The sequence below is a fragment of the Anolis sagrei genome, chromosome X (assembly GCF_037176765.1).
Source record: "Anolis sagrei isolate rAnoSag1 chromosome X, rAnoSag1.mat, whole genome shotgun sequence".
Taxonomy (NCBI): Eukaryota; Metazoa; Chordata; class Lepidosauria; order Squamata; family Dactyloidae; genus Anolis; species Anolis sagrei.
This window is the reverse complement of record NC_090034.1, coordinates 100890609-100903865: the sequence shown is the minus strand read 5'-3', so window position 1 is coordinate 100903865 and position 13257 is coordinate 100890609. Positions and strand designations below refer to the sequence as shown.

General features: G+C 41.1%; 1 protein-coding gene across 15 annotated transcripts in view; it reads right to left on the bottom strand.

The window, feature by feature from the left end:
- Positions 1-13257, bottom strand: part of LOC137094954 (ryanodine receptor 1-like) — a 259348-nt gene that overhangs the window by 184109 nt on the left and 61982 nt on the right. For 8 of the 15 annotated variants that reach the window (XM_067460970.1, XM_067460976.1, XM_067460973.1 and 5 more), the window contains exons 4-5: positions 12039-12059; positions 2970-3044 (exon numbers count right to left, since the gene is read on the bottom strand). In XM_067460970.1, the coding sequence (XP_067317071.1) occupies positions 2970-3044; positions 12039-12059 (96 nt within the window). The remainder of the gene's footprint in view (positions 1-2969; positions 3045-12038; positions 12060-13257) is intronic. The other 7 variants (XM_067460974.1, XM_067460984.1, XM_067460981.1 and 4 more) reach the window with 1 other exon arrangement.

Sequence of the window (13257 nt, the reverse complement as noted above, 5' to 3'; positions counted from 1 at the left end):
CTGAAGAATTCTCCTCTTTATATCACAGCCTAAAATTAGTTGTTTGCTTAAACTCAGAATAATCAAGTATCAACCAGGGCTAACCAAAATATCCAAAAAGTATTTGGTGGATAGAGAGGCCATCTTGATCCAATGCAGTGAGGAAATCTTTGACTGAAATATTAAAAATTAGCTAGAAAATGTTAATTACAAGCACTGAAAGGGTTAAATGGATACATTGACTCAGCAAAAGTTGTAGTTCAATATACGTAGATGTGCCTGTAGCTTAGTAGCTGTCAGTCTGTGAGAGGTCTCTGTGGGAGAAAGGCCTCAGTGTTAGTAGGCCTCAGTATGAGAACCTCTCAGTGTGAGAGCGGCCTTGGTGTGAGAAGACCTCAGTGTTAGTTTGCTTCAGTCTGAGGGAGGCCTCAGTGGGGAAAGGCCTCAATGTGAGGTAGGCCTCAGTTTTAGTAGGCCTCAGTATGAGAACCCCTCAGTGTGAGAAGGCCTCAGTGTTAGTTCACCTCAGCCTGAGAGAGGCCTCAGTCAGGGAGAAAGGCCTCAGTGTGAGGTAGGCTTCAGTGTTAGTAGGCCTCAGTATGAGAACCCCTCAGTGTGAGAGCGGCCTCAGTGTGAGAAGACCTCAGTGTTAGTTCACCTCCGTCTGAGAGAGGCCTCAGTGGGAGAAAGGCCTCAATCTGAGGTAGGCCTCAATGTTAGTAGGGCTCAGTATGAGAACCCCTCAGTGTGAGAGCGGCCTCAGTGTGAGAAGGCCTCAGTGTTAGTTCACCTCAGTCTGAGAGAGGCCTCGTGGGAGAAAGGCCTCAATGTGAGGTATTATTATTTCGTATCAAATAATATAACAATTAAATAATTAAATATAATAATAATGTGAGGTAGGCCTCAGTGTTAGTAGGCCTCAGTCTGAGAAGGCCTCAGTATAAGAAGTCCTTAAGTGTGAAGTGTCAGTGAAGTGTCCACACTTTATCTGCGTAATGTAAACCTTGTTTTTGTAAAGGGGGCAACCATATTATTTTGATATAAACAAAAGCCTCATATGGAAGAGGTAATATTGCCCTGTGTTTTTGTTCTTTTGGCTACTCATGCTGGGTCATGCTTCTAATATGTTACTCTCCTGTATGTGTATGAGAAGGGTCTTTTGTTAATAAGCCCACTCACCCAACAGGGATGACCACCAATTGCGAGTTAAAATTATTGTGGTTACCTTCCTACCCCTAAGAGAAGATTTGAAAAGTAGGATTTGGGCCGGGGGGGGGGGGGGGGGCTTTCAAATTTACCTAGTTAAATTTCAATTAACTAGGTAATTTTATTACAAAAATGTGAGTCAAGCACTGAAAGGGTTAAATTGATACAATGACTCAGCAAAAGCTGTAGTTCAATATACGTAGATGTGCCTGTAGCTTAGTAGCTGTCAGTCTGTGAGAGGTCTCTGTGGGAGAAAGGCCTCAGTGTTAGTAAGCCTGAGTATGAGAACCTCTCAGTGTAAGAAGGCCTCAGTGTTAGTTCACCTCAGTCTGAGAGAGGCCTCAGTGGGAGAAAGGCCTCAATGCGAGGTAGGCCTCAGTGTTAGTAGACCTCAGTATGAGAACCCCTCAGTGTGAGAGCAGCCTCAGTGTTAGTTCACCTCAGTCTGAGAGAGGCCTCAGTGGGAGACAGGCCACAATGTGAGGTATTATTACTTCGTATCAAATAATATAATAATTAAATATTATAATAATGTGAGGTAGGCCTCAGTGTTAGTAGGCCTCAGTCTGAGAAGGCCTCAGTATAAGAAGGCCTCATGTATGAAGCTCCAGTGTGAAGGTTGTGTTATGTAAACCTTGTTTTTTTTAAATAATTAAATATAATAATAATGTGAGGTTGGCCTCAGTGTTAGTCTGAGAAGGCCTCAGTGTGAAGCATCAGTGTGAACGTTGAACTTTATTTGTATTATGTAAACCTTGTTTTTGTAAATAGTGCAACCATATTATTTTAATATATATTTTTTGGTCTGTGTTTCTTTGTTCTCTTGATCACTTTTGGCTTCTGGTGCTGGGTCACGCTGCTGCTAACAAGTTACTCTGCTGTACATTTATGAGGAGGGTCTTCTGTTAATAAGCTCACTCGCCCAACAATTTTAACGTTCTTATTGTGATAGCTACCATCTGCAATTTAATCCTGCAGTCACACTGATCAAATTAAAAGCAGACATAACCGAATCACATCAAGCAATCAGTTCAGTAGTAAATCAGCTGTCAGAAGCCCATGTGAACACAAACTCTGGTTAAAGAGCGATCTATTGCTCTTATTTGACTCACACTCTCATAGTCCTCCTAGGAATGTTGGCGTAGAAGGAAAGGACATCGCCCCACCCTAGATGACCTCAGTTGCTTGACTTAGAAGTGAGATTCAGCCTCCAGAACTCGCAGACCTTTCAATGTTTGACACCTCCTTGGCTGAGAAATGTGCCCACTGCTCATAACCCCTTTCGGGATTCCTTGCAATTTCTGCATCCCAGGAAAAGAACATATGACGTACGCTTGAAAATAAATCTGCTTAGCTCAGGGTTGAGGACGGCAACACGAAATGGCTCTGCTGAGGCTGTAGTAAAATACTCACCCTACCTCTAGAGCAGGCATGAGCAAACTTGGTCCCTTCAGGTGTTTTGGATTTCAACTCTCACCATTCCTAACAGCCTCAGACCCCTTCCTTTTCCTCCTCAGCTGCTTAAGCAAGAAGGCCTCAGTGGGAGAAAGGCCTCCGTCTGACAGAACCCTCAGTGTGAGGTAGCCCTCAATGGGAGAAAGGAAAAGGAAGGGGTCTGAGGCTGTTAGGAATGGTGGAGTTGAAGTCCAAAACACCTGGAGGGACCAAGTTAGCCCATGCCTGCCTTAGAGTCACCCATTATTGTATCAAATCCACCTCATTTCGGGGATTTCACCCTTCTTTCCATCAAAATACACATCTTTTCTGAACTCTCTTCTCCTTACCATGCCGCTGTGGGAATGCCGGAGAAGAATAGCATGTCCATATAGCAGAGTCCGGTGTCCACCACCTTGAGAAGACTGAGAACAAGAAGGCAAAACATTAACCAAATCAATCTCTGAATTTAGGAGTCCGAACTATGGAATACCTATTCTGGAGTTCCCTCAATCTCATTCCTCATCACACGATATCTTCCTTTAAGACAACTGGAAGGTTCTCGGCAAAACAAAAGCTGTGAAACATGGACTGGTGCAAGACGCATCGGAGTCCTAACAATTTATCTAGGGAACAACAAAACGATGGCCATAAGATATATTAACAGATCTACCTCATAGTCGAGTTTTCAAATAATCCCACAAGGTAGAGTTTGTTTGTTTGTTTGTGGTTTTTTTGTTGTTGTTTCAGGCGCAACTTGAGAAACTGCAAGTCGCTTCTGGTATGAGAGAATTGGCCGACTGCAAGGACGTTGCCCAGAGGACGCCCGGATGTTTTGATGTTTTACCATCCTTGTGGGAGGCTTCTCTCATGTCAAGATAGCAGCTCGGGGTTAGGGTAAAAGATCCCAGGATTTTTCTACCGTTGGGGGAAAGGGAAAGTTAACTCGACAACTGAAGGAAAAGGGAAAGAAGGAACATCTATATGGTTTCCTAAATTGACTGTTTGTGTTTGTAACTTCATCAAGCTGTGCCAAGTCTGTCAAGGACCTAGAGAAATAAATGTTCTATTTGATGTTCAAATCTGGACTGGCCTCAGTTGCTGGGAATCTTGAGCTTCTAAGAAAGACACCCGCGATTCACTCGGATAAAGAGAGAAGCACATCTTAGTTTTAACTTTATAGTGTCTGGGTGTGACGGCACAGGTACAGTTCAGTTATTTCAACAGTATTTTACTGTACACAGCAAATAGTAAAATTATTTACACCCTGGTATGTTCTGACTTGCTCAATCGTCACTCAGCTCCTCACAATGACCGTAAGGCATTATATAAACCGACTGAAGAATTTCCTTTGAGAAATTTACTGCAAGAGAATGTGGAAGAACATGGCAAAATCGCATTTGTAGGATTTGTTCAGTGGCCTCCAAAAGGACAAGCAAATAAACCCATAAAAATTGATCTAAACAGGCTTCCTGGCAATTGTAGTCGGGCAGTCGTACTTGAGAATTTTGCAAAGACTTTTCACAAGTCAAAATATTACTTATTACAATATATACATGTTGGCAGCTTCCTACATGATATTCCTAGGTATCTAGTATTTTTTTCCACCTGGGTGATTTCACAATAATTAAATACAGCCATTGTTAGCTAAAATATGTACAAAATATGTAACACATCACACAATTATAATATAAACAGTCCTAACTTGCATAGGCTAACTAATGCAAATGCAGGAATAACTACATAGATCATTGTCACTGTCCTATTTATCAACAATATAAATAACTGTAATTACCCAAGTCATATTCTTACAGAATGCAGTCATTATTGGATGATTACAGCTGTAACCAATATGGGCATAATACTTAGATCACATTGCTACAGTGTATATATCAGTGGTTCCCAACCTTTTCTGACCAGAGACCACTTGACCAGGGACCATTCTCCAACATTAGTACCAAAGGGGTTACGAATCAGTTGTCAACTTTAGATTCGGTTTGGTTATTTGGGGTGCTGAAAATTGCATTGGATAGACCACATCAGCTCTAGTTTCTGATACAGAACATATGCCATCCAGTAGTCACTATCTGCTCGCCCACAGAAAACTGTCAGAAATATTAAAAATTAACTAGGTATTTTTCATTACAAAACTGTAAGTCAAGCACTGAAAGGGTTAAATGGATGTAATGACTCAGCAAAAACTGCCGTTCAGTATAAACAGGTGTGTCTGTAGCTTAGTAGCCCTCAGTCTGGGAGAGTTCTCTGTGGGAGAAGGGCCTCAGTGTGAAGTAGACCTCAGTGTGAGGTTGGCCTAAGTGTGTGAGAAGGTTTCAGTAAGAGAAGCCCCAGGTTGAAGGCTTCATGTGTAAAAGGCTACTGTGTGAAGCTCCTGTGTAGCTTCAGTGTGAGAAGAGGCTCTGTGAGAGTGAAACTGTTTAATCTGCATGAGAAAAAAGCCCAGCATGGAAGCAAAGAAGGAAGTGTAAACGGCTTAACTTTATTTCTGTTATGGAAACCTTGTTCTTAGGCTGCTGTGTGTAAAAGGCTACTGTGTGAAGCTCCTGTGTAGCTTCAGTGTGAGAAGAGGCTCTGTGAGAGTGAAGCTGTTTAATCTGCATGAGAAAGAAACCCAGCGTGGAAACAAAGAAGGAAGTGTAAATGGCTTAACTTTATTTCTGTTATGGAAACCTTGTTCTTAGGCTGCTGTGTGTAAAAGGCTACTGTGTGAAGCTCCTGTATGGCTTCAGTGTGAGAAGAGGCTCTGTGAGAGCGAAGCTATTTAATTTGCATGAGAAAGAAGCCCAGCGTGGAAGCAAAGAAGGAAGTGTAAATGGCTTAACTTTATTTCTATTATGGAAACCTTGTTCTTAGGCTGCTGTGTGTAAAAGGCTACTGTGTGAAGCTCCTGTATGGCTTCAGTGTGAGAAGAGGCTCTGTGAGAGCGAAGCTGTTTAATCTGCATGAGAAAGAAGCCCAGCATGGAAGCAAAGAAGGAAGTGTAAATGGCTTAACTTTATTTCTGTTATGGAAACCTTGTTATTAGGCTGCTGTGTGAAGGGCTACTGTGTAGCTTCAATGTGAGAAGAGGCTCTGTGAGAGTGAAGCTGTTTGATCTGCATGAGAAAGAAGCCCAGCATGGAAGCAAAGAAGGAAGTGTAAACGGCTTAACTTTATTTCTGTTATGGAAACCTTGTTCTTAGGCTGCTGTGTGTAAAAGGCTGCTGTGTGAAGCTCCTGTGTAGTTTCAGTGTGAGAAGAGGCTCTGTGAGAGTGAACCTGTTTTAACTGCATGAGAAAGAAGCCCAGCGTGGAAGCAAAGAAGGAAGTATAAAGAACTTTGTGTTATGGAAACCTTGTTCTTGTAAATAGTGTAATCATATTATTTTACTATAAATAAAAGTCTCCTATGGAAGAGATAACATTCATCTGAGTGTTTTTGCTTTTTTTATCACTTTGGGCTACTGGTGCTGGGTCATGCTGCTGCTATGCTGTGCATTTATGAGGAGGGTCTTTTGTTAATAAGCCTACTCGCCCAACAAAACCCATAATTAATAATCTAGAGCTGATGTGGTAGTAGTAATCTTTTGTGGAAGGTCAGTCTCTCCCCTCCTGATATCCCCATTACCTTGGCAAGAGGGTTTCATGAGACCAGTCACTCTTATTGCCGCATGATTTTGAGGCAACGGTGTAGTAATGGTGAGGCCGCGGACCACATTTTTGTTCTTGCGGTCCACTGGTGGTCCATGAACCACAGCTTGGGAACCACTGGTATATGATTGTTAGCGGAGAGATGATATCACAGCAATAGATATGGTAATGAATATTTGCACCATGCCATTGCGTGATATTCTGTATGGACATAATTCCCAAACATCTGATAGCTGAGGCACACTATAGTTTTCTGAATTAAAACTGGAAGTACATTCCTTTCTTACAGCTGGAAAGATGGACTCTTAGGGTGTAAGAATAACAAATGCTGTCAATTTCAATTCATGATTAAATGTGATTAAAGTCTGATTCTTGTGAGTTTCCATAATGTTCTCATTGTGTCTGCCTAAACGCAAACCTCGAGATGTAAGAGATAACCCATCCCTAGAAATCATCTGTTGGGTCAACCTCCAGGCATTTCTGTGGCATCTCTACAATAGCGATGACTGCCGAAGGCTTTCATGGCCGGAATCACTTGGTTGTTGTAGGTTTTTTCGGGATATATGGCCATGTTCTAAAAGCATTTTCTCCTGATGTTTTGCCTGCATTTATGGCAAACATCCTCAGAGGATGCTTGCCATAGATGCAGGCGAAACGTCAGGAGAAAATGCCTTTAGAACATGGCCATATATCCCGAAAAAACCTACAACAGCCCATCTATGACTGCATTGTTCATTTTGCTTCAAATGCAGAAGCTGGTTAAGTCAAGGCGAGTCTGAAATTCTTCTGGAAACTCAAATAGTTTAATCAATTTACTTCTCAATGCAATTATCTCAAATCACACTAGTGTGCACAGAGTTTGGGAACATCTGCTGGAAAGACACTACAGCAATCCTTTGGTCCATATTACTGTGACATGGTCCTTAATCCTAAGGGTCTTAATAATAGATCATTGATGGTCCATATGACTGCAGTGCATAAGGTACTTACCATAAAATTCAAATTACTGCAGTATATACAGCCATGACATTCCAATCGAACCATGTACAGAAACAATGTATGGTCACTACTATGCATTAAACTTTTATGGAGTTCAAGCAGTGTACCGGAGGCCGAGAGGAGAAAATGCCCCAGTGCTCAGCATGACCAACATCTGTGACTTTTGGCCCAAATTTTCATGGGCACTCTTATCACAATACTCTACAAAGGAGTCACAAGATAACTGTCAAACAGGTTGCATTCCATGATCATTACAATTCCCTTAGAAGCATTGTGAGAAAACACCAATTCCCAAAAAAAAAGTATACCAACAATGCGGCAGCTGTGAACATTTCAGAGGGTGAAGGCACTAAAACACAAGATGTTAACGCAAGGTGGGTGGAGAGCCACAGAGGGAGAAACAGCACCGGAGATACGTAGAAAATAAGAGGGCCAAGGTTGAATGCAGTCAGATAATAATTAATTACTATTAACAAAGACATATTGCAGGGAAAGCACTCCACTTCTTCATGAGGAAGAAAAAGCTCTACTAGTTAGATCCACAGAGATTTTGGTCAATATATTTACTGTATATACTCGAGTATAAGCCTACTTTTTCAGTTCTTTTTTTAGGTTGAAAAATTCTCCCCTTCCCCTTGGCACGATGCCATGCGCTTCCTTCTGCCGTACTGGAAGGTCATTACCAGAAGACCCCATACTCTGAGAGGCTATGTCCCTGTGACTCAGGTCACATAGAAACAACGGAGCACGTGCTTCTGCAGTTCCTGTTTTATAGAGATATTCAATCTCGTCTCATCTCGCCATGGACAATTAAATACACAGGGCGCTCTGGACAATTCTATGTAGCTCTGCTGCTCTCAGGCACAAACTCGGCTGTGACGTACACTGTCGCTAAGTTCTGCACAGCTGCGATTAAAATTCGGCGGACGATGATTGAGGGTTAAAAGACCTAAGCTTCTTGCCCAGCATTCTTAATTTTAACTCTTGCACTTGGCCTTGCCACAGGTTTTTAAATGTGTTGTGTCACTACTGTATTGTTTTTTGTTTTGTTATGAGTTATTTATTGTTGTATTGATGTTGTTATGTTTTTATGATGTATTTGGGCTCGGCCTTTTGTAAGCCGCACCGAGTCCTGCGCGAGATGGTAGCGGGGTATAAATAAAGGTTTATTATTATTATTATTATTATTATTATTATTATTATTATTATTTATAAGCTTCACCTCTGGAATATAGATGGGAAATCAGATATAGACTAATATTTACAGGGTTGGATAGTCCCCCCCTCCCCGGTGCTATCCCCATTACCTTTCTTTAGACTGCGTTAGGATAATCTCATGGGTTGAGTTAGGTTTTAATAACTACTTGTCTGACTTGGCCACGGTAGTCCATGCTCTGGTTACATCCCGTATAGATTACTGCAATGCGCTCTAAGTGGGGTTACCTTTGAAGACGGCCCAGAAGCTTCAAATGGTCCAGCATGTGGCAGCCAGGTTGTTAACAGGAGCGGCGCTCAGGGAGCACATAACTCCTCTGTTGCATCAGTTCCACTGGCTGCCAGTTAGCTACCGGGCTCAATTCAAAGTGCTGGCTTTAGCCTATAAAGCCCTAAACTGTTCTGGCCCAGCTTATCTATCCGAACGCATCTCTTCCTACGAACCCTCCAGGAACTTGAGATCGTCCGAGGAGGCCCTCCTCTCGATCCCACCTGCTTCGCAAGCACATCTGGTGGGGACGAGAGACAGGGCCTTCTCTGTGGTGGCCCCTCGGCTGTGGAACTCCCTGCCTGGGGATATTACATCAGCCCCCTTCCTCCTGACCTTTCAAAAAAAGAGTAAAAACTTGGCTCTTCGAGCAAGCATTCGGAACCTCGGGATAAATAGACAAACTTGAATCAGAAAATGACCCAAGAATGGCCAAGACGATGGAACGGATGAGGATTTGAACGAGAGGACATAGATTTTTAAATTGTTATTATGCACTGTCTTTATGTTTAAATGTACTATAATGTTTCTTTTTTGCTTTATCAATGTATGTGTTTTTTATGGCATTGAATTGTGCCGACTGTGTATGCTGCCCTGAGTCACCTTCGGGCTGATATGGGCGAGATAGAAATAATGTAAATAAATAAATAAATAATTTTTTAGCTTAGATTTTAAAATTTGTTGAAGTTTGAAGTCTATAACCCCTTGGGTTTGATGTGGATGTACGGGACTAGGTCCCCCTGTTATGATCTGGTCATCGGCCGTAATAAACTTTACTTATTTACTGCCATTTTCCAAAAAGGTTATGACTCTTAACAGGTCATGCTTTTACCAAGATGTAATGGCAATATTTTTGGGAAGTAGTATCTCCTTCATCTCTCATGAAGAAGATGGGTCAATTAAAATAAATCTGTATCTGATTGTATTCACACCACCTTTGTCCTCTTAGATTTCATGTGTAGGTTTGATATTATACCCGCTGCCCACCGTAGATCCATGGTGGCTTATGAGACCATTCCATCAAACACATTTGGAAGAAAGTCTTTTCTCAACACAAAGCTCCATCTCGTGGTGCAAAGGCCATGTCACGTTTCATCCCAATGTGGCTCTACCACCAACTTGCAGGAGGTGCACTCCCTATTCACGTGGAGGGACCATGCGGTGAAAAGAGAATAGGGTGGGCTGGGTGGAGGCAAAGGAAACCACAGCCAAGGATGGGACGTCTAGCAGGAAAGGAGGAGTGTGGGAAAGATGGAGCGAAGGACGGAGAGTCTGAGTGGGAGAAGGAAGGATGGAAGGATTATTTAGGGGGTCAAGGGGGTTCCACCAAGTTTCAGAGGCGGAAAGACTTGGAAAGACCTGGAATCATTTTGTCTTTCATTAACCTTAGTGAATGACGTAATCAGATATTTGACAAGTCTAGTTTGTCCACCAAACTATATGGAATTGATATAAACCAGGTATGTGCAAACTTGGGGCTCTCCCTTGAGTTCTGCTATAATTTTCTGTGATAACCTACTATGAGGCTCTCAAACGTAAGAGAAAAAAATAATACCCAACTAATTATTTTCCTATTTATATGAGGGAGGGAGTTGTCAGAATTATTAAAAAATCACTGAAATGGTTAAATGAATGCAATGACTCAGCAAAAGCTATAGTTCAATATAAGCAGGTGTGAATGTAGCTTAGAAGTCCTCAGTGTTAGTTCACCTCAGTGTGAGGTAGGCCTCAGTCTGACAGAACTCTCAGTGTGAGGTAGCCCTCAGTGGGAGAAAGGCCTCAGTCTGACAGAACTCTCAGTGTGAGGTAGCCCTCAGTGGGAGAAAGGCCTCAGTCTGACAGAACCGTCAGTGGGAGAAGGCCTCAGTGAGAGAAGGCCTCAGTGTCAGGCCTCAGTCTGACAGAGTCCTCAGTGTGAGAAGGCCTCAGTGGGAAAAAGGTCTCACTGACAGAACCGTCAGTGTGAGGTATGCCTCAGTGGGAGAAAGGTCTCAGTCTGACAGAGCCCTCAGTGTGAGAAGGCCTCAGTGGGAGAAAGGCCTCAATCGGACAGAGCCCTCAGTGTGAGAAGGCCTCAGTGGGAGAAAGGTCTCACTGAGAGAACCTTCAGTGTGAGGTAGGCCTCAGTGGGAGAAAGGTCTCAGTCTGACAGAGCCCTCAGCGTGAGAAGGCCTTAGTGGGAGAAAGGCCTCAGTGGGAGAAAGGCCTCAGTCTGACAGAATCCTCAGTGTGAGGTAGCCCTCAGTGGGAGAAAGGCCTCAGTCTGACAGAGCCCTCAATGTGAGACGGCCTCAGTGGGACAATGGCCTCAGTCTGACAGAACCCTCAGTGTGAGGTAGGCCTCAATGAGAGAAAGGCTTCTGTCTGATAGAACCCTCAGTGGGAGAAGGACTCAGTGGAAAGAAGGCCTCAGTCTGACAGAACCCTCAGTGGGAGAAAGGCTTCAGTATGAGAAGACCTCAGTGTGAGAGAACACTTAGGTGAGAGAAGCCCCAGGTTGAAGGCCATTGTGTGTAAAGCTCTAGTGTGAAGGCTGCTGTGTGTAAAAAAGTTACTGTGTGAAACTTCTGTGTAAGTTCGGTGTGAGAAGAGTCTCTGTGAGAGTGAAGATGTTTATCTACATGAGAAAGAAGCCCAACGTGGAAGCAAAGAAGGAGGTATAAAGAACTTTGCTCGTATTGTGGAAATATTGCTTTTGTAAATAGTGCAACCATATTACTTTACTATAAAGAATAGCCTCCTAAGGAAGAGATAACATTGGTATGTGTGTGTTTGTTCTTTTTATCACTTTGGGCTACTGGTGGTGAGTCACACTGCTGCTAATAAGTTACTCTACTGTGCATTTATGAGGAGGGTCTTTTGTTAATAAGCCCACTCGCCGAACAGGGATGACCACCAATTGAGAGTTAAAATTATTGTGGTTTCCTTTCTACTCCTAAGAGAAGATTCCAAGAAGTGGGATTTGAGGGGGGGGGGGGGGGGCTTTCAATGTCCAATTCATGCTAAAGATATAATATGCCCTTGTGTCTAAACCTATCACATGCATTCATTTCTGTCTAAAAGAGACTTCTCTATTATGATATTCAGTGTGTGAAATCATCTTCCCGGTGAGATCAGATGGCTTTCCTATTCTTTGACCATTCACTAAAAGATGTTGCAAAACTTGGGGTGTGAGGAACCCCCAGGAGAGGGAGATGGGTACGCACACCAAAACAAGGTAAGGAGATGGAAGAGGGTTTAAGAAAGGAAGGATGTGGACAGGATCACGGCACTGAAGACGGCAACCTACCCACTTGTCCAAGTCAACACCCTAGAGGGTCGGCCGGCAGAATTGAGAAGCCAAAGGAAAGAAGAGGAAGAAAAGATGAACCACTCTTGAAATTTCAGGCCATATGCAAACAGGGCTATCAGGAATATTTGGTAGCGGTCAGCTATCCCAGTCGGCACCCCAGAGAAGTAGTTCCACCCACTCACACAAGCATACGTCCCTTAGATACTTCCCCTTTCACTGCTCATCCCCGATTACCACTGGCTTTCCCCTTTCTCGTTCAGAATAAAATAGTACTGTTCCTATATACACAACAACAACCCTCACAAAGAAAGAAAACCCAGCAAACTACCGTATATACTCGAGCATAAGATTAGTTTTTCAGCTCTTTTTTAGGCTGAAAAAGTCCCCCTTGGCTTATACTCAAGTCAAAGTTATTTTTTATTTTACTGGGTTATTACTATTATTTTTATTAAATTTATTATTTTCTCTATTTATTATTATTACTACATTTATTAGTTTATCCTATTATTACATTTATTATTTTTCTCTATACTATTGTTATTATTACATTTATTATTTTACTAAATTTGTTATTATTACATTTATTATTTTACTCTATTATTGCTACTATTACATTTATTATTTTACTCTATTTATTATTGTTATTATAACATTTATATTTTACTATTACATTTATTATTTTACTCTAATTATTATTATTGTTATTATTACATTTATTATTTTACTCTATTGTTACTATTATATTTATTATTTTACTCCATTATTATTACATTTATTATTTTACTCTATTTATTATTGTTATTACATTTATATTTTACTATTATATTTATTATTTTACTCTAATTATTGTTGCTATTATTACATTTATTATTTTACTCTATTATTACATTTACATTTATTATTTTACTCTATTATTGTTGTTATTATTACATTTATTATTTTACTTATTCATTATTACTATTACATTTATTATTTTACTCCATTTGCTATTATTACATTTATTATTTTACTCTATTATCGCTATTACTTTTATTATTTTACTCTATTGTTATTATTACATTTATTATTTTATTCCATTTGTTATTATTACATTTATTATTTTACTCTATTTATTATTACTATTACATTTATTATTTTACTCTATTATTATTGCTACTATTGTATTTATTATTTTACTCTATTTATTATTGCTATTACATTTATTTTACATTATTAT